A 20,915-nucleotide genomic window follows, 5' to 3' on the forward strand; every position below is an offset into this window, starting at 1 on the left:
ACTGAGCCACACCCCCAGCCCTTCACTGGAGGATTCTAGGCAGGGGCTCTACCACTGAGCCACACTCCATCCCCTCACTGGGGGATTCTAGGCAGAGGCTCTACCACTGAGCCACACCCCAGCCCAGAGGTATTATTAATAGTGCATTGCTAGGTGACATTTCTGACTGTGTTTGTGTGTGTGTATGTGTATCTATTTTCCATATGTCTTTGGTTCTTATCATACTACTTTTCAGCATTTTGAACTTTCCTATTCACGGGTCGCTTCCTATACTCCCCTCCCTTCACACTCCCAAGTCCTAGTTACATACCTACCTTCTTCACATTCTATCCCATCTCCAGAAATAACACCCTACTGTGGCTCTTGGCATGAAGCAGTTCGCAACACAGGGTTTCTCTCCCATTGAACTGGGAGCTGTGTGGTTGCAGGCAGCTAGTCAGCTGGGCTGCACATAGCAGACAGGCAGGAAATGCTGGTGCAGGCGGATGGTCCCTTGAGAAAACTGGGATTGTTCCTATAGCATCATTGGGTGGTAGAGTTCCCTGGGTCTTTCCCTTGAGGTCACATGTCACTTTGCTTGAGTGTAGATCATCACAGAAGGTCCATCACAGCATGCTGCTTTGATCCTGACAGCCAGAAGGTAGCTTCTGTCGCCATGGACAGGTGTATCAAGATCTGGGATATCACATCCCAAACCACGCTGTTTACCATACCCAAGTGAGAAAGGTTCCGGTGGTGGTGGTGGTGGGTGGTTGGTGTGGGCAGCAGCATCCCACAGCAGGGAAGTGGGAGAGCTATCTCTCTGCATTCCCCCCTGGACTCCAGTGTCCCAGTGGTGGTGTCTCCAGGGTGGTCCCATGGTGGGGAGTCCCAGGAGGCCAGAGAGAAGCCACCGTGTAGCTTATAGGCTGAGCCAGCCAGGGTCTCAGAGGTATTTGTTTCAATGTGAACTCTCACCAGGAAACATGCCCAGAGCCTCTGTGAAAATATGGCATTCGAGGCTAGGAGTGGTGGCACACTTCTTTAATCTCAGTGCTTAGGGCATGGAGGCAGGCAGATCTCTGCGAGTTTGAGAATTCACCCTGGCCTATGTTCTGACAGCCAGAGCTGCATAGTGAGAACCCTGCCTCCAAACAACCACACAGTGAAGTTCAGCTGGGCACAGTGGCACATACCTCTTGTCCCAGCACTAGAGACGTGGAGGTCGAGGGCTGAAGTCTCAAGGCCAGCCTAGGCTACCTAATGAGACTTGACTCTAAAATGGGAAGCTCTCAGGATCCAGGTGGTCCTCGCAGGTGGCTGCTCTGCAGTGGGTGCTGGTGTCAGGATCACAGACTGTGTACACACCCGTCACCTTGCCTGCCCTGCTCACTTCCTCCTTCCTGGGCCAGCTGCCAAGCCTGATGACTTCAGTTCAACCCCCAGGACCCACAAGGTAGAAGGAGAGACCTGACTCCTGCGAGTCCGACTCTGACCAGTCATACTCATTGTGTCACACACACATCCTCATATACACACTCACAAAATAAATCATAAATGTAGCCAAAAAAGTTAACCAAGTAGCTTGGGAGAGATGGCATTTTCATTATGATGAAATGCATGCAACATGAATTTTGACCACTTTTTAGTGCACAGTTCACTGGATTAGTTACATTCACAGTATTTGGCAAACTTCACTATTTCCAAAGTGTTTCACCACACCGAAGGGAAGCTGCATCCGTTAAGCAATGACGTCCCGCTCCCTGAAGCCCCCGGGAGCCCTTCTCTCACTTTCTGCCTCAATGAAATTGCCTAGTTTAGATATTTATATAAATGAAGTCATATTTGTCCTCAGGTAACTGACTTCTTTCACTTACTCTCTTCAAGATCCATCCCTGCTGTAGCATATAGCAGAACTTCATTTCTTTTCCTAACTGCATATATATGAATACACATACATGCACCTATATCGATATACATATATACCATGTTTTGTTTATTGGTCTGTTGATGGGCACTTGCATCTCTCTCTCTCTCTCTCTCTCTCTCTCTATATATATATATATATATATATATATATATATATATATATATATATATAATTATTGATTCTTTGGAAATTTCACATCATGTACCCCAATCCTGCTCACCTCCTAGTCCCTCCATATCCACCCCTCACCTCTGCAGTGTCCCCCACTAAAAGAAACCCCCCAAATTAATTAAAAATAAAACAAACAAAAAAATCCACCTTGCTCCTCCATCTTTCCCGTCTCTCCAACACCTCTTCATTGGTCCTAGTGGCGTTGGGAGCTGCGGTGTGTCACACAGGACACCCTTCTGTCCAGTCAGCCCCACCCACAAATGTTCACTGACATGAGTCACTGGTCTGGTCCAAGGCCTCTGGGCTCTGGCACACCATCACTGGACCCTCACTGAAACTCCTCTCAGGTACCCTGCTGTGGGCACTTGTTCTTCATGCATCAATTTGAGTCCCTGTTTTCAATTCTTCTGGTATAAAGCTAAGAGTGGACACGGTGGGTCAAATGGCAGTAATATGTTTATGTTTAGCTTTTTAAATTTTAATTTTTAAAAATTTTACTATTTTATGTGAATAGATGCTTGGCCTGCATGCATGTCTGTGTACTACGTGTGTGCAGTACCTGTGACGGCCATAAGAGGGCGCCGGATCCTCTGGAATTGGAGTTACAAACAGTTGTGAAAAGCCATCAAAAGTCACTAGAAAATTCAAGAAAAGGGAAATCTGTATTTCTTTGTATCTTTCTTCCACATCTGGCTTCCTGTCTAATGTTCTAAGTTCTCTGCTCATTATTCCTTTCTACTTAGAAGAAGACTCGAGCTTTCCCCTCGCCCCCATTTTTTCAAGATAAGGTCTCTCTGTGTAGCCCTGGCTGTCCTGGAACTCACTCTGTAGACCAGGCTGGCTTCAAACTCAGAGATTCACCTGCCTCTGCTTCCCAAGTGCTAGGATTAAAGGCGTGTGCCACCACCACTTGGCTTCTCTTGAGCTATTTAAAAAAAAACAAAAACATGTTAAAAAATAATTATTTGCAATCCTGAGAGAGAGGAGGGAGAAACACACACACACACACACACACACACACACACACACACTTTTGTATTCCTGTGACACATGTATGCCCCTGTGAGGACAACTTGCTGCAGAAGCTGGTTCTCTCCTCCCACCTCGTGAGTCCTGGGAACCAAACTTTCCGAGACAGGGTTTCTCTGTGTAGTTTTGGTACCTGTCCTGGAACTTGCTCTGTGGACCAGGCTGGCCTTGAACTCACAGAGATCCACCTGCCTCTGCCTCCCGAGTGCTGGGATTAAAAGCGTGCACCACCACCGCCCGGCCACCACTCTTTTGAGAACAATAAAATTCTTAAGAATTTCCATCTAGGGGCTGGAGAGATGGCTCAGCAGTTAAGAGACTGTTCTCACTGTGTTGTCCCAGGTTGGCCTCGAACTCATAGACCAGTCTGGTTTCAAAGTTGCAGTGAGGCGGCCTCTGGCTCTTGGATACCGGTACTGCAGGTGTGGGGCATCATGCTGTACTGAGGGTGCACTACAAACAGTTGGGTCCCTTCCTTCTGGCCCCAGGATTTCTTTTTCTTAAATATATTTTTAAATTATTTTATTTATGTGTGCACTGTGTGCTTGGTGCCTGTAGGGGACAGGAAAAGGTGTCAGGTTCTCTGGAAATGGAGTTTTGTGCCACCGTGAGGGTGCTGGGAATTGAACCCACATCTTTTGGAAGTGCAGCCAGTACTCTTAACCACCGAGTCACCTTTCCAGCCCCACCCCCAGGGTTTTGGCGAGAAAGTGGTCATTGCAAGTGGTCTCCCACTAAAGCCTCGATTTCACGTATCTCTTGCTGCCTTCAGGAGATTTTCTTCGGGAGGTGGCATCCCTCTCCCTCCAGGCAGGGCCCCATCAGGACTGCTCTTGGGTCCCTGGCATGGTGTGCGAGCACGTGCCCCACCTTTGTTTCAGGGCACACGCCAATACCATCTCAGACTGCTGCTTCACCGTCAGTGGCCACTTCCTGTGTACCAGCTCCTGGGATAAAAACTTAAAAATATGGAATATCCACACGGGGGAGTTTCGAAAACGCGGGGCCTGTGTGACTCTGATGAGGGGCCACCAGGGCTGTGTGAGTTCCTGCTGCATTGCCAGAGACAGTGAGTGACCGCTCCCCTCCTGTCCCCTCTCTCCCCTCTCCCTCCCCTAATTTCCCCTCCCCACTTCCTTGTGGGTTGCATCCTGAGAGTTGGAATGGAAAATGTGTGCCACAGTGAAGCCAGATTCACCCGTACATTGGAAGAGAACCCATCTGGCTCCTTCATGGTCCATTTGTGTGGACTTTCCTGGGTGCAGAAAAGCGGAGACGCCCCATGAGTCTAGCAGGAAGGGTGGTGCTCCCCTCACAGCGCCCCAAGCCGGGAGAGGAATTTGTGGACCCATGCTTTCCAGTGGCAGGAACACCAGATCAATGTGGCTTAAACCACAAAAGAACTTTAATTTTGGGGGGGGGTAATGTATAAAATATTGTTCAGATTGCCTTAAAATGGTGTTTCTCAAAGTGTGGTTGGTCTTTAAATAATTTGCTCATTGGGGTTGGAGAGATGGCTCAGGGGTTAAGAGCACTGACTGCTCTTCCAGAGGTCCTGAGTTCAATTCCCAGCACCCACATCATCTGTCATGAGATCTGGTGCCCTCTTCTGGCGTGTAGGGATACATGCAGACAGAACACTGTATACATAATAAATCTTTTTAAAAAATAATAATTTGCTTGTTGAAATATGCTCACACAAGACCAACAGAATTCCAGTCTTTGGAGAAGGGATGCAGGATTCTGCATTTTAATAAGCCCCAATACCCCCTGCGCCACCACCACCCCCGCCCCCATGCACATAAATGACCAGAAACACTGCCTTGAAGGAAACACTTGTCAATGTCTGCAGTCCTGTAAATTTTCATCCCGAATCCGCTCTATGGAAAGGACGCTTCCTGCCACGGTCTTGCACACCTGTTCCCCTCCCGCCCTTCTGCTTCTCCTTTGTACGGCCTTCCCCTCCAGGAGGTAAGGATGGCATCGTGTATTTCCAAGCCAGTCTGGTTCTGGTCACTGGCACTCCTCAAGGAAAAGTGGATTTCTGCCTCATTGGTGTCAGCACCAAGTCCCAAGGAAGGCTCCCATTGGCTCAGCCTGAGACACACACCCGTCTCTGAGCCAATCACACAGCAGCGGATGAAAGGCTCTGATTGGCCAGAATCGGGAAACTTTTCTGCCTCTGGAGTTAGAGGTGGGGGTTAGTATCCTCTAAACCAGAGGGACTGAGAACAAGGCGGGAGTCTTTCCTTAAGGAAGGTGTGGTGCTGCCACCAGGTGAAGTGACATGGAGGTTCAGGGGACCAGCGACAGGAAGTCTTCAGCAATGAAGGTGCAGCTAGGGCCCTTTGAGGGAAGTGGCTGTTCCGGGTAAAGTTACTTATTGCCAAGTCTGGTGACCTGAGTTCAATCCCTGGGACTCATATGGTGAAAAAGAGAAAGAGAAGGAGTCTCAAAAATTGTCTTTTGCCGGGCGGTGGTGGTGCACACCTTCAATCCCAGCACTCGGGAGGCAGAGCCAGGCGGATCTCTGTGAGTTCGAGGTCAGCCTGGTCTACAGAGTGAGTTCCAGGAAAGGCGCAAAGCTACACAGAGAAACCCTGTCTCGAAAAACCAAAAAAAAAAAAAAAAAAAAAAAAAAGTCTTTTGGTACTGTGCACACATGTACATACACACACACACACACACACACACACACACACACGTAATGATTAACAAGACAAGGCCGGCTCTGTAGCCCAGGTTGGCCTCAGACTTAAAATTCTCTTGTCTCATGCCCCCCAACTCCAAGTACTGGACCCATAACATTCACCACCATGTCTAAGGTGCGCACACCGGCAGGAGCAGTGTGGTTCAGTGGTCAACTGATCTGTTGGTGTCCATAACTATAAGGGACACGGCTACCCTGTGTAAGAAAGGAAGGGCTACAGCTGACTAGACGCCATCAAGCCGCACCAGGAAGGGGCCCTGATGATTTCAGCGTAAGCCATGGCAGTACTCAGCCTGCTTCGGCCTGCCTGCAGTGCGGAGGGGGCACCGGACCGAGGAAGACACCGCTGCACCCACTCCCCTCCTTTGTGTTGCAGGCTCTATCCTCATTTCTGGTGGCTTTGACAAGACGGTGACGATTTGGGATGTAGGAGATGGTTACCGAAAGCTGTCATTGAAGGTACAAGTGCCTGCACAACATAACGACTCTAACTTTGTTTTTTTTTTTTGGGGGGGAAGGGGGGGGGGAGTAGGATCTTGCTATGTAGCCCAGGTTAACCTCAAACATATGATCTTTCTGTTTCAGCCTCCCGAGGGCTGGGATTACGGGTGTGGTCTGCCACTCCTGGTGGCTTGCCGTCTGATACTGAGGCTAAGGCAACGAGACAGACCTAGACACCCCCTAAATGTCCTGACACCTTTGTGGGGAAGGCGAATGACATCAGCAAATTAACCACCAACACAGAAAACAATAGAGTGAGGTGACAGAGAGGGGCTTAGGGGCTAGCCCTCAGCCGTAGGCGGTGGGCTGTGAAGAGGAGGCACATGATTTCAGATCTGGATGGCAGTAGAGAGACCTTGCGCAAAGGCACTTGGTAGGTAGGGAAGAACCCAAGATCCCATTCGGAAACTCAGAGGTCACCATGAGGACCTGCTACAGCTTCAGGGCTTCTACCACCAGCAGAGGAGGCCCGCATCCAGCGGTCTTCAATGTTAGCAAAGTATTATCCAACATGGCAAGAATTTAGGGCTGGAGCCCTGTACCCTTGGTGCCGTGTCTCAGTCACCTCTGACTTTTAGCCTCTGAGTTCTCAGGGACCCTATGTCTGCACCTTGAGTAGCACATGTCCATCTTACCCCTATCCCACACACCCGAGGCTAGTCTGTCTAAGCCCAGTTCTAGGGAATGCCAAGACAGAGGGAGTTTCCATGTTAGCAAACAAACAGCTCCACACTGAATGCCCCCACACTGTCCCCTCTCCCGGATTGCTCTAGACTCTCTCTTCTCTGCTTTCTATTTTCCCATCCTTTTACTTCATTCTCTAGTTTACCACCGTGTGCATCCTCTGTGTGTGTGAAGACAGCACACTTGTAGCACAGTGCACACGTGGAGGTCCCGGGAGAGCTTTGTGGGGTGAGTTCTCTCCTCCTACTATTTTTACGTAAGTTTCAGGGCTCGAACTTGGATCTCCAGGCTTGTGTGGTGAGTCCTTTACCCACAAAGTCACCTCCCTCGCCTTTTGCTGCGCCCTGCCACCCAACCTCTCAGGCTCCTTTTCTTTTCACCCTACTCTGTTACCACACTTCCACCAGTAAAATGCCAGAGATGGTAAAGATGCCAAGGCAGAGCCAAACATCATAGGGCAGTGGCACCCGTCTCCTCTGGTTTTATTTATTATTATTATTATTATTATTATTATTATTATTATTATTATTATTATTTTGTTTTTTCAAGACAGGGTTTTTCTGTGCAGCCCTGGCTGTCCTGAAACTCACTCTGTAAACCAGGCTGGCCTTGAACTCATGGAGATCTGCCTGCCAAGTGCTGGGATTAAAGGTGTGCACTGCTGTCACCACCACCACCACCAGCTCCGGCTCCGGTTTGTTTTGACCTGAGGAAAACAGTCCTTCATTTGCTTACACTACTGTGGATGACTCTGGAGTCCCTTGAAGGCCAAAGCCTCTCCCTGATAGAGCCTCTGAGAGGCACTTTCTTGAGCAACATGGGCTAGGGAAGACCTGGGTCCAGATAGGAATATGGTCTTTTATCTCCTTCCTCTGCTGAGCACTGTGGCGTGATTTTAAAAAACATATACAGAAAGCTGATGCAGACACAAAGCACTCATCTTCATGGCTTGTATTCTGTCTTCACTGTTGACAGAACCAAGGATGCACTATGGATTTCTGACTTCCTGTTTCTGTTGTTTTTATAAAGCATTTCTCTTAGGTCTCTGTTAAATTATTTTTTGTGCAGGGCCATGATGACTGGGTGACAGATGTTGCTATTAGCAGCAACAAGAAATGGATCATCTCTGCTTCAAAGGTAAAGCAAGCAAGCAAGCTTTGGCAGATAAACGATAAACATTATAAGTCTTATCAATAAAAAACCAGGAGTTAGATATTGGGGTAAAACCTGAAGGATCAGAGAAGCAGGAGCAGCCACAGTTGCTTCCTTCCTCTTCTGTTCCTCCATCCCCAAAGGCTGAGATTCTATCTCTGCCCCACCTTATCATTTCCTGTCTCCTCTCTGTATAGACCTCTGTCTGCCCTCTGACTCCAAGCAAGCTTTATTTGTTAGAACACAAACAAAATATTACACATTTCCCCCTTTTTGGCTAAACAAAACATGAAGGTTTTAACTAACAGAAAAACTATATGCAATAAGTACAATAACTATATACAAATATATATGGCAATAATTACATTAACAATGTCTAGTTCATTAGCATTTGACGAATTCAGAGAAAATACTCCATTATCTATCCTATTTTGGTGAGTCCAAAGTGCTAATTTTGCCAAATACAAATAGACTGGATAGTGTAGCTGTAATTCTTACTTGGTAACTGTTTTTGTTATATATACTCTTACTATATTAAAGTTAAAACCTTCCTTTTTAATTAGACAAAAAGGGGGAAATGCTGTGGAATAATCTTCTTGTAAACTGTAAAGATTTGTCACTCGAATTGGTTTAATAAAATGCTGATTGGCCAGCAGCCAGGCAGGAAATATAGGTGTGGCAACCAAGCAAAGAATGCTGGGAGGAGGAAAGGCAGAGCCAAGAGTCACCAGCCAGATGCAGAGGGAGCAGGAGATGAGCGTGCCATGCTAATAAAGGTACTACGACACGGCAGAGCGTAAATAAGGAATATGGGTTAATTTAAAATGGAAGAGCTAGTTAGGAATAAGCCTGAGCTATTGGCTGAGCTTTTATAATTAATATAAGCCTCTCTGTGGCAATTTAGGAACTGGCTGCTGGGTATTTGGGAACAGGCAGACTTGACATAAAACTCCATTTACATATATTATTATAATTCTTGCTTTATTGTTTGAGACAGGCTCTTACCCTATAGTCGAGGCTGGCCTCAAACTCATGACCCTCCTCCCTCTGCCTCTCAAGTGCTGGATTATAGATATCTCCACTGTAGCCAGCTATTGTTATATATTTACAATACAGAGATATAAGATTATTTTATGAAGAGAACATAAACATGGTGACTAAACAGAGGTTACTTACACTCTATTTCCTGAAAAGTGGCCACCTATGTTGGTTCACATCTGTAATCCCAGCTCCCAGAGTGTTGTGCAGGTTCAATATAATCCCTATCAAAATGCCAATAGCTCCCACAGCCCCCCAAAATGGCAAAGTCGGCTTTCAAGCGTAAGGAACCCATAGGGTCTTTGAGTACCCAAAACAATCTTGAACAGTAATATTCACAGCAATGTTACTGGTGGGCTCATACTCCCCAAATTCCAAACTCAACTAAACTCATAATAATTAACACAATGCTAAGTGGCATCAGGACAGACAGATGGTTCAGTGGGACAGACCAGAGAACTGATCAATAAGCCATGACTTACTTGATCTGATGATTTTGTGCTACAATCACTCCATGGAGAAGGGACAATCTTCACACATGGTGCTAGGAAAACTGGACATTTATATGCAAATGAATGAAGCTGACCTCTTGTCTTATACCACAGATGGTCCTTCCATATCTGTGGGTTTCAACACACAGATTCAACCAACCTGGATTGAAAATATTAAAAATCTCGTGGGCATAGCGGTGCACACCTTTAATCCCACAGTCAGGAGGCAGAGACTGGTAGATCTCTGTGAGTTCAAAGACAGCCTGGCCTACATAGAGAGTCCTTGCCTTTTAAAAAAAAAAATCCCAAGGGCTGGGATTAAAGTCATGCACCACCACCACCTGGCCATACACACACACACACACACACACACACACACACACATTCTAAACAAAACTGTATACTGGACACACACAGACCATAATTTCCTTGTCATTGTCTCCTAAACAAGAGTCTAACATCCATTTGCGGTCTCTCAGGCATTATATACAATCTAGTGATGATTTAAAGAATATAGGAGTATGGATGTAAATTATATATATATATATATATTATATATTATATACCATTTTATGTAGGGTACTAGAGCATCTTCTAATTTTGGTATCCTTCATTGTGGGAGGTCTGGAAACAATTCCTCATGGACACTGAGGGGCCACTGTGCAAAATAAAATGCATCAAAGACCTAAACGTATGAGCTAAATTTTTAAGACTATGAAGGAAACTTTGGCGAGAAACTTGACTCTGAGGTCAGGAGTATGGCAACAGAAGTGCAGGAGAACATAGAGCTGGAGAGCTGGCTCAGTGGGTAAGAACACTGGCTGCCCTTCCAGAGGACCTGGGTTCAATTCCCAGCACTAACACAGCAGCTTACAACCATCTGTAACTCCACTTCCAGAGGATCTGACACCCTCCAGAGGCTTCTGCATGCATATGATGCATATAAATGAACACACATTTACATAGGAATAACTAAGAATATTTAAAGCAAGGAAACAATAAAAATAGGAAAATTGGATTTCATCAAAATTAATATCTTTGTTTTGTGTGTGTCAAAAGGCTAGGCCCAGTGGGGCCCAGTGGGACGCACCTGCAATCCCAGAACCTGGGAGGCCCAGGCAAAATGGAGAGGTCCAGACCAGCTTGGGCTGCACAGGGAGACCTTGCTTCAACAAACAAAATGATACCAAATAGTTTGGGGGTAAAGAGTATATAAATTTGTGCTATTGTTTATTGGTGAAATTATTAAGGCCACTCCACGTAGTTAAAAGGAGATTTATTTAATGGCATAACTTACAAATTAAGGGATAGGTAGGTCGCGGGGTGTAGGGAAGGTGTATCGCAGTCCAGCGGTGTTCTCTGGAGGTCTGCTTGGCCCACCTCCACCGTCCAAGGTCCTGGAACCGAGTGAGAGTGCAGCCCATCCAGATCTCAGGTCTCCAGGCGCCTCCCTTGGCCCCGCCTTGTAGGCGTGACAGTTGCTGAAGTCTCAATGGGGGTTGGAACTTCCAGATCAAAGCTGGAATGGCTACCCACTACAATTGTTCTTTTTTTTTTTTTTTTGCTTTGCTTTTTAACGATAGAATCTCACATATCCCAGTTTGGTCTCAGACTTATTATGTAGTCCAGGATGACCTAGAACTGATCCTCCAACCTCTGCCTCCCCAGTGCGGGGATTACAGGCGTGTGCTGCCACACTCAGCTTTATTACCCCTCTTTCTAGTCTCATCCCCAATACATTTTAAAGTCAGGGATGCTCTTGTCCCGTACCTTAAAAATATAAATGTCTAACAAACTAACATTTTAACATCACTTCAAAGGTCAGAAATGATGATGGCCAGATTGTAGACATGGGCTCACATTTACTCATTTCTAGAGTAAAAATTCATCAAGGAGCTGGAGATATGGTTCAGTCAATAAAGCCTTTGCTGCACAAGCATGAAGGCCCAGGTTCGGATCCCAGAACCCACACAAAAGCAAGGTGCCATGTTTGTTACCCCACCCGGAGGGGAGAGAGGCAGGCTGCCCTACACAACTTTCCATTTGCTTTGGTAAAACGTTTACAGAATGAGTGGAATTTGCCAAAATTTACATTTTCACTGGGTGTTGAATGTGCAGATGAGTTAGAAAAGTCTGATTTGAAGTTGGAAGTGTTGGCAGGTGGACCTCTGAGTTCGAGGCCAGCCTGGTCTACAGAGTGAGTTCTAGGATAGTCAGGGCTACACAGAGAAACCGTGTCTCGAAAAACCAAACAGCAAACAAAAACCCAGGACAACAAAAAGAAAATCTGGGTTGAATTTAGGTAGTTCCCAGCCAGCTTCTGCTTTATGTTGTCTGTGCTTTTATTAAAATCTTCACAGGAAGCCAGAAAAGGATTTGAAATGCCAACATTCAGCTGAAGGGCTGAGGGGTGACTCAAATACACACACACACACACACACACACACACACACACACACACACACACAATTTTTGTGTGTGCACCGCATCCATGCAGTGGCCTCAGATGCCAGAAAGGAGAGTTATGGGTGGTTGTGAGCTGCTCCATGTGGGTGCTGGGAAGCAAACTCCAGTCCTTTGCAAGAATAATAAGTGCTCTTACCTTATCGACTGAGCCATCTCTCCAGCCCTGACACTCTTTTGTTTGCTTGTTTTTGGTTTTCTGAGAGGTCTCATTGTGGGGTCCTGTGGCCTGGACTGGCCATGTTGCCAGGATTTGACACACTTTTTGATACACTGTAGAAACTGACTGTAGATAAACTGGCCACTTCTCCTGGGTAGGGGCCAATATAACTGTTCTCCAAAGTTCAGCTTTGTTCTCTCTATAAGACATTTAGTTTCAACTGCTTATTAGGAAATGCAACACAACACAGCCAATAAGATTTTTATTGCTGCTCTAATAAATGAACACAATAAACAATATGGACTCAGTACCTTATAATTCCATAGGATGGCAGTCCAAGAAAGTGAATCTCACTAGGGCAGAATAAAACAACTGCATTTCTTTCTGGAATTTAAAAATTTTTTTATTTATTATTGGGGGGGCAGTCAGAGGAGTATCAAATCACATGCAGCTGGAGTTACAGGCAGTTGTGAGCTGCCTTTCGTGTATGCTGGGAACCGAACTCAGGTCCTCTGCAAGAACAGCATGTGTTCTTAACCACTGAGCCACCTCTCCAGCCCTGGAATTACTTTTGTTAGTAAAAAAAAGTCCAGAGCTCACAAAGTCGTGCTCTCTGCTCCCCACCTCAGGCTTGCTTATACTCAGCCAGGTTGACCTTAACCTTGTCAGTCCCCTGTCTCAGCCTCCTGATGCTGGCATTAGTGTGCACCACCTTGGGGTTTTTGCTGTTTGTTTTGTACATTCTATGAGTTTTAGTCAAATACATGTGCAGCAGGAATCTTAACAGGTCTTATTAATAAAAACAAACCCGGAGCCAGGTATTGGGGTGAACGCTGGAAGATCAGAGAGACAGAACACACACAGCTAACCTCACCTCGCCAACTTCTCAGCCAATTCTGTCTCCTCAGACTGGAAGCCTCTGAGTCCTCATCCGAATGGATCTCAGCTGAACTGCTGCTAAAAGCCTACAAGCTTAACAAGGCCCTAGTTCCTGGCCCTCATGCCTTATATACCTTTTTGGTCCCTGCCATCACACCTGGGATGGGTGTGTCACCACGCCTGGCTGTTTCCAATGTGGCTTTGAATTCACAGAGATCCAGACGGATCTCTGTTTCCGGAATGCTAAGATTAAAGGCGTGTGCTACCACTGCCTGACCTCTATGTTTAATATAGTGGCTATTCTGTTCTCTGACCCCCAGATAAGTTTATTGGGGTGCACAATATATCAACCACATACATGCCATTATTGCAGTAGCCTATAGAACTATGCCTGAAAAATCCCTCACGCTCTGCTTATTCAGCCCCTCTTCATCCCCAGAATCCATGCCAGCCACTGTTTCTTTTTAACCGTCTCTTATCACACACACACACAAAAACAACAAACACAACATACCACACACAACACACACATATCACACAGAACACATGCCACACACAACACACACATATCACACATCAACACACATCACACAGAACATACTATACATACTACACACAACACACACATACACTATATACAACACATATCACACATCACACACAACACACAATAAACAGAACACACACGTATTACACATCACACAGAACACATACCACACACACAACACACACATATCAGACATCTCACACACACACACACACACAGAACATATACCACACACACAACACACACATATCACACATCACACAGAACACATGCCACACCTACAATACACACATATCACACATCACACAGAACACACACTACACATACTACACACACCATGCACACAGAACACACACATAAATGTAACTCTCACCTCAAAGGTGATGAGACAGTTTACTCTGGAATCAAGCATGAGTGACTGTGACACAGGAGCACAGATTCTAGTCATCCCACATTTTGTGCTCCCCCATGGCAGCAGTTCCCATAATAATGGAACCTAGAAAATCATCCCCAGCTACGTTGGAAGGTCGCAGGTACCTGGGGAAGCCTCATCTCCAGGCCTTTTGGTTGGAAGAAGTGAGGGGTCGGTCTGCACATTCCAAAGGACTTACTTCAAGGTCACAGAGGCCTTAGATAACATCAGAGGTGGGTCACAGAGGGCTGTTAAAACTGCTAGAGACGGCTCAGCTCGTGATGATCTGGCTTTGGACTTGCAACATTCCAACCTCTCCACGTCATTTGAGTTCTAATCAGTTAGTGAGCGTTGCAGAAGGCTTAGTGGAAGGTGTGGTGTTTGTTTGTTTTCCAGGAACTTGTGTTCATGCTCAGTCTATAATATTTGCTTTCCTAGAATGCTGGATAGATGAAATTTACAGCCTGTAGCCTTTTCAGACTGGCTTGTTTTGCTCAACAATATGTGTTTTTGCATTCTCCCTCTCTGTCTTTGGGGGGCTTGACAGCTCATTTATCCTGAACACGGAATGCTATCCCATTGCATGGCTGTTCCACAGGCCCTCATGTAGCTCAGGCTGGCCCCGAACTCCTGATCCTCCTGCCTCAGCTTCCCATGTGCTGGGATTACAGGCAAGGCGGGTGCCAGCACACCTGTTTTGGGTGCTGCTGGAGACTGAGCTACACCCACAGCCTTCATAGTGTTTTTTTTGTTTTGTGACCCCTGGCTTACCATTTGACTTGTTCTAGGACAACACCTTGAGACTGTGGAATATTGAAGATCTGGAGAAAATTCCTTTGGTAACTGAGAACAAGAGGACCATGGGCTGCAAGGTCAAGCAGGTTGGTATCAGGTAAAAGTACGCCCAGCGAAGAGGTCCCTTAGCCTTCACCAATTCAGTTTATTCCCTGAGCAAACATTTACAGGACCCCGGGGACAAAGGTGAGACAAGTGTCCAGACATGAGGAAAACACAGGCTCACATGATAAGCGGTCATCTTTTAGAAAAAGTAACACGGAGGGAAGGTTTTCTGAGACATATTCTTGATATATCCTAGGCTGGCCTGAAACTCTTGATTCTCTTCCCTTATTCTTCTAAGTGCTGGGTTATAAGTGTGCACATAATTTATGATTTGTTTGTTTAGTTATTGTGCTAGGGTTAGAGCCCAAGGCCTTTCATGGCCTGGCATGGGCAAGCACGCTCCCATTGAATTGCACTCCCAACTTCTAAGCTATTATTATTATTATTATTATTATTATTTTGAGATAGCATCTCACTGCATAGCCCTGGCTGGCCTGCAACTAGCAATGTACACCAGGCTGACCGTGAACTTACAGAGATGCCCCTGCCTCGGTCTCCTGAGCTCTACCGTTAAAAATGTGCTCCCCGGCTTTTTTGTGTGTGAGGTGTGTGTGTGTGTGTGTGTGTGTGTGTGTGTGTGTGTGTGTGTGTCCAGAAGAGGGCATTAGATCCCCTGGAGCTGGAGTTATAGGCAGTTGTGAGACACCTGACCTGGGTCCTCTGAAGGAGCAGAAAGGGCTCCTAACCACTGAGCCATCTCTCCAGCTCTGTGATATTATACAGGGTAGTCAGGATCAGTCTTACTGAGAAGGCAACAGGTGTGTAGACTTGAAGACGGTAAGGGGTTTGTGGGAGTGGGGTTCAGCTATCTAAGGGAAGGAGATCCTAGTAGCAGGAAGAGCCAGTTCAGGGTCAGAGGCATCAGCAAGTCTGGTCTGCCTGAGGAGTGGGCTGGGGCAGTGAAGGTCTGCAGAAGGCCGAAGGCCCAAGGGAGCCCCCTGCAGTCAGTAGATGAGTGGCTGGACCCTCTGCAAGTGTGCTGTACTCCATCTGTAGACACCCTGGCCAGATCCCTGCTTCCCCATTTCCCATGTGGAAGGCTCAGGAACCCATCATTGTTCAGTACAAGAGCTGGGTGGCAGGGCTGGCACACTGTTAGCTTCGCCAGGGAAGGCCACAGAGGCAAAAGATGTGACCACTCCACCTCCAAGCTCTCAGAAGTTCTGGCTAGAAACCACGGCTCCTTGAAATAGCCAGTGTGGGGCAGCACTGAGGCTGGGGAACGGGACACCCTTGTCTCTGTGGCTAGCTGGTTTCTATGGCTCTTGTGGCCTTGTTAGTTCACAGACCCTGGAAGCTGTAGCGTAAAGACCATCAGTCTTCCCCTGACATCCGGGCTGGCCCAGAGCTGCCTTCTCCATGAGTCCTCTTATTCAGAGTTTGAACCATGGGAAACAGGCTGTGAGGGAAGGTAGGTAAAGATTCTAATTTTAAAGGGTCTAACAGGAGCTGTAGCGGAGATGAAGCTACTGTGTTCCATTTGTTCCAAATTGACAGGAGAAACCTCAGCAGCTGGGTTTCTCAGAAGGTCTGTCCCAGCAGGATCTGCTGGGCTTCCAAGTGCCCTAAGTTCTTAAGGGGAGCAAAGTACAGGAGCATGGAGTGCCAGGATATGGACATGACACCTTGTAGGTTTGTGTGTGTGTCCCCAGAAGAGGTATTAGTGTTCTAGTGTTGGGACCCCTGAGCGGCCTTTGATGTGGGCTAAGAGTCTCTGCCTGAATCACTGGCTTAATAGTGGGTAGCAATGAGACAGGTGAGCATCTGTATGTGCTGGATGGTGTTTTGGCCAGAAAGAGACTCAGCATGGAGGAGACTACTCAGATCCCACATCAGCTAGTTGAAATCCTCATCTGGAGCTGAGCAAGTTGGCTCCCTCTCGTAAGCCCAATATTTAGGAGCTTGAAGCAGGACGATCACGAGTTGTTGGAGGTCAGCCTATGAGATTTAATGAGGCATTGTCTCCAAAAACCTAACCAATAAATGGGGGCTAGAGAGATGGTCTAGCAGCTGAGAGCACTTTCTGCTCCTGCAGAGGACCCGGATTCGATTCTAGCACCCACATAGTGGTTCATAACCATTCCCAACTCCAGTTCCAGGGGACCTGATGCCCTTAACAAACAAACAGAGAAATAGATAAAAGCCCTGTTTAGTTTGTAAATCTTGAATGCTAGCAAGGTAGCACACACCTATACCACTAGCTTTTCAGAAGGCTGAGGCAGGAGGATTTATGCTTACGGTCTACCTGAGATATATATCGAGAGCCTAACTCAAAATTAAACACACACACACACACACACACACACACACACACACACACAACGGGGTGGGGGTGGGGCTGGGAATGTAGCTCAGTGGCCTAACACGTACAAGGCCCTGGGTTTAATTCCTCTTACTGAAAAACAAACAAAAGCATCCTTACCTGCTCACCTTGCTTCTTTCTAACTCTGTCCTGCAAGTCAGGCATCCTTAGCATATCAGGACTCAGGCCACTTCTTGGGGCCCACAGGTCCACTCGGGACCACTCTGTCCAGGGAACACTGGACAAGGGCTGGACACAACCCTGTCTCCTTCCTCCCAAGCACGTGGCTGTGCGAGGGCCAGCCCTCGCTACCCTCCTAGCGTTGGAGGGAAAGGCTGGGCAGAAAACTGTGTCTGGTCTTGTGCTCCCAGCCTGCCCGGGGCAGTTTGTGGAGTCAGAGACTCGGGAGAGGGGAGGCCTTGCCTTGGCTCAGTCCAGGCCAGCTGGGTGGTGGGAGGTGGGATTCCACACACAGCGCTTCATCTCCTCTGACCTGCACATCGTTTCTGTTTTTGGAAAATACTCCATGGCAGTGCAAAAGCTGTGACCAGTTTTTCTCCGCCTTTGAAAACGAGTCTTCTGTATTAGCCAAGCGGTGTATGTTCTGCCGGAGACAGGAGGACGGAGAATCTGGCTCCTCCTCATCGTCATTGGAAGAGAGTAAGGACAGCTGATGGCCCTCGGGCCCTTTGAGCAGCTTCAGCACAGGGCACCTGCTAAGCAGTCTGCAGCGTTCTGCAGGGACCTGCTCTGAATCCCCTGCCCAGCTGAGTGGACCTATCAAACTGAGGCAGGAGCCAGGCCATGACTAGACTCTCGGAATGGTGCCGCCTCTTTGACCCCCACCCCCAAAATCCTTTAAGGGTGAGCACTTTTAGTTTTAAAATAGAATAAATCTAGATTCCTTTGGAAAACTTGTGTGTGTGTGTGTGTGTGTGTGTGTGTGTGTGTGTGTGTGTGTAATTGTAGAAGCAGTTTGCTACTTCTGAGCTTTACATCCCAGTGTCCATCTATCTCATTTTTGGAACACCTTGTGAGCTAATATTGTGGAGTCTGGAGCTGCCCTGTAATGTGGCCCTGGGACTGGCATGTGCACTTCTTGGACATGTTTGTCAAGTGAATGTGATGTGTGGGGCCCACTCTGTGGACGAGGATGGCAAGGCTTTGTGATCGCTACAGTTTGGATATGGTTTCTCCCTTCCAGGTTCAAGAGCTAGGGGCTTGGTCCTCTATGGTAATGGTGTTGAGGGGGTCAGTGGGGCTTAGTGGTTTCCTTCCTTCTTATGTGTATGGGTGTTTTGCCTGTATGTATTCAGTGCCATAGAGCCCAAAAGATGGGGATAGATTTCCTGGAAAAGAGGATTGTGAGCTACCACGTGGGTGTTGGGAGTTGGACCTGGGTCATCTTAATCACTGAGCTCTCTCTCCAGCCCACTTCAAGAGAGTTTTGAGGCCTCTTTCATCATAAAAACCACGATGAGTGTATTCATCACCACCTTAGCTCTGGGGTTGATTAGAACGCATGCACCCACACGGTCCCCAATGATGGACACCTAGATTATTGCAAACAACGCTAGCCAAACATTTCTGTGCACAATGCATTCATTTTTGCATAGATCAGTTCAGCGAATGAGTCTCCCACTGGTGTTAAGGCCAGAGGAATGCATCAGTAGTGCTTGACTTCGTTGCCAAAGGTAAGACTGGCATGGCAACGCCAGCCTGGATGGGGAAGGTCTTACTTGATCATACAACTGAAACTCCCACACATATCGTGTGGGGTCTTCGAATCGCCCAGAGCCCGCTGGGGATCCCTGTCTCTCTCTGGATCCAGGAGAAGCGGTCCAAAAGTTATGGGCCTGGGCTGGCAAGGACGGCCGCAGCTCTCTTGACACCCAAGAAAATAAGCAGCCCGGCCGTACTGGGGAATTTTGGGGTGTCTCTGGGGCAGCTGCGAGCTCCGCTGAGATTCCCAGCCGCCGATGAACTCTCCTGACCTGCAGAAGACAGAGCACAAAACAAATGCTACTGTGACCCGGAAATGAGGCCCGTCCCACTCTGCCCGCTCCGGGAAGCCGATTAAAATGACCTGAGTTCCTCCCGATGTTTACGCAAACGAGGGACGGCAAGGCGCATGCGCGCCACTGTCCGCATAGGACCGCGTACGCGTGCGCAAAACTCATGAGGTCACTAGAAATGGGAACTGGTTTCTCGCACCGCTCGTGCATGTGGCGCCGTGGCTTAGTTGGTTAAAGCGCCTGTCTAGTAAACAGGAGATCCTGGGTTCGAATCCCAGCGGTGCCTTGGCTGTGTGTTTGAGCACCTTCTTTTGTGTTACCTCTCATTTTTGCAAGAGTTCTCACTGACCGCTCCTCTGTCAGGGAGAGTGAGCCCGGGAAGACAGTTTAGCTGAAGACGTTGTTGTGTTGCCTGTTAGGCTTTTCCCCTTGAAGGAGGTCGCCAGATAGCTGTCCCTCCCAGTGCTCCCACACCGGTGAGGAGTCCCCACGACCTCCTGGCTTCTCAGCCTTGCAAAGAATGCTCATCACCTCTTCCTCAGCCGCTCAGTGGGTACTAACGCTCGGCATACTGAGGACAGTTTGGCGAGACCAAGTGAGTCTCAAAAAGTGGACCTTGTAGCATCAGATCCGACCAGACGATCTGCATCTGCAGAACACAAAACAAAACAAAAGAAACAAAAAAACCCTGCGGACGGGGGATGGTTCGGTTTTCTAGTGTGGGGCTTGACTATGCTCCGAACGCGGATACTCTTTGATTGACAATTGAGGTTACAACTCTATAAATCATTTTAAATCATCTTAAGGACTGGTGAGATGACTCAGTGGATAAAGATGCGTTGCTGCCGATCCTGATGCCCCGAGTTCAATGCCTGGGTCTAACAGGGTGGAAGGCGAGAACTGACCCCTGAAAATTTGCACATGCGTACTGTGGCTGATGTGCACCCACACATATGCTCACAAATAAATGTAATAGGAAAAAAAATCTTAAACTGAAAAATGACAAAGTAGTTGCGTTAACCCACCATTAACCCACACAGCGGGATGTGCATGGGTTTTTGGTTAGATAGGGCAGCATGTGAAAAAACACAATGCCCAGGAAAAATATGTAAGTGCTGCTGCTGCTGTCGCCGCCGCCGCCCGGCTATTGGGAGGTGGCTGTGGGGCATCTCTCCAGCTGGGGAAAAGACTGAAATTTAAAAACACTGGGTTCGGCCGGGCGGTGGCGGCGCACGCCTTTAATCCCAGCACTCGGGAGGCAGAGCCAGGCGGATCGCTGTGAGTTCGAGGCCAGCCTGGGCTACCAAGTGAGTTCCAGGAAAGGCGCAAAGCTACAGCTACACAGAGAAACCCTGTCTCGAAAAACCAAAAAAAAAAAAAAAAAAAAAAAAAAAAAAAAAAAAAAAAACACTGGGTTCTACTTGACCACTATGGTCAAGTTGACAAATACTGAGTTGAATTATTGTAAGCTGGGATGAACAAGAAAATTCACTTGTGTCAGAGGTAATTCGTTCTGCTTCTCCTACGGGTTCATTGTGTAATTTTGTTTATG

At 47.4% G+C, this 20,915-nt stretch overlaps 1 protein-coding gene, 1 long non-coding RNA gene and 1 other non-coding gene across 4 annotated transcripts in view; 2 read left to right on the forward strand and 1 right to left on the reverse strand.

The window, feature by feature from the left end:
- Wdr88 (WD repeat domain 88) overlaps window positions 1-18,025 on the forward strand; it is a 35,568-nt gene extending 17,543 nt beyond the window's left edge. Inside the window, exons 6-11 of the mRNA XM_052761632.1 lie at window positions 588-717; window positions 3,991-4,178; window positions 6,196-6,278; window positions 8,073-8,141; window positions 14,935-15,027; window positions 17,882-18,025. Of these exons, the coding sequence (XP_052617592.1) occupies window positions 588-717; window positions 3,991-4,178; window positions 6,196-6,278; window positions 8,073-8,141; window positions 14,935-15,027; window positions 17,882-18,022 (704 nt within the window). The 3' untranslated portion in view covers window positions 18,023-18,025. The remainder of the gene's footprint in view (window positions 1-587; window positions 718-3,990; window positions 4,179-6,195; window positions 6,279-8,072; window positions 8,142-14,934; window positions 15,028-17,881) is intronic.
- Window positions 10,941-17,992, reverse strand: LOC128124866 (uncharacterized). 2 transcript variants are annotated; one of them, XR_008223013.1, is made up of 3 exons: window positions 17,469-17,992; window positions 12,620-12,692; window positions 10,941-12,507 (listed from the first exon to the last, which is right to left on the reverse strand). It is a non-coding gene; the product is annotated as an uncharacterized LOC128124866 (long non-coding RNA). The 2 variants fall into 2 exon arrangements; XR_008223012.1 differs by having other exon boundaries at window positions 12,620-17,992.
- A 1,550-nt stretch (window positions 18,026-19,575) lies between the features above and the next one.
- Trnat-agu (transfer RNA threonine (anticodon AGU)) lies at window positions 19,576-19,649 on the forward strand. Its single transcript has one exon. It is a non-coding gene; the product is annotated as a tRNA-Thr (tRNA).
- Window positions 19,650-20,915: the final 1,266 nt, after the last annotated feature.

Source organism: Peromyscus californicus, unplaced genomic scaffold (assembly GCF_007827085.1).
Source record: "Peromyscus californicus insignis strain IS unplaced genomic scaffold, ASM782708v3 Scaffold_4__1_contigs__length_199733344, whole genome shotgun sequence".
Lineage (NCBI taxonomy): Eukaryota > Metazoa > Chordata > Mammalia > Rodentia > Cricetidae > Peromyscus > Peromyscus californicus.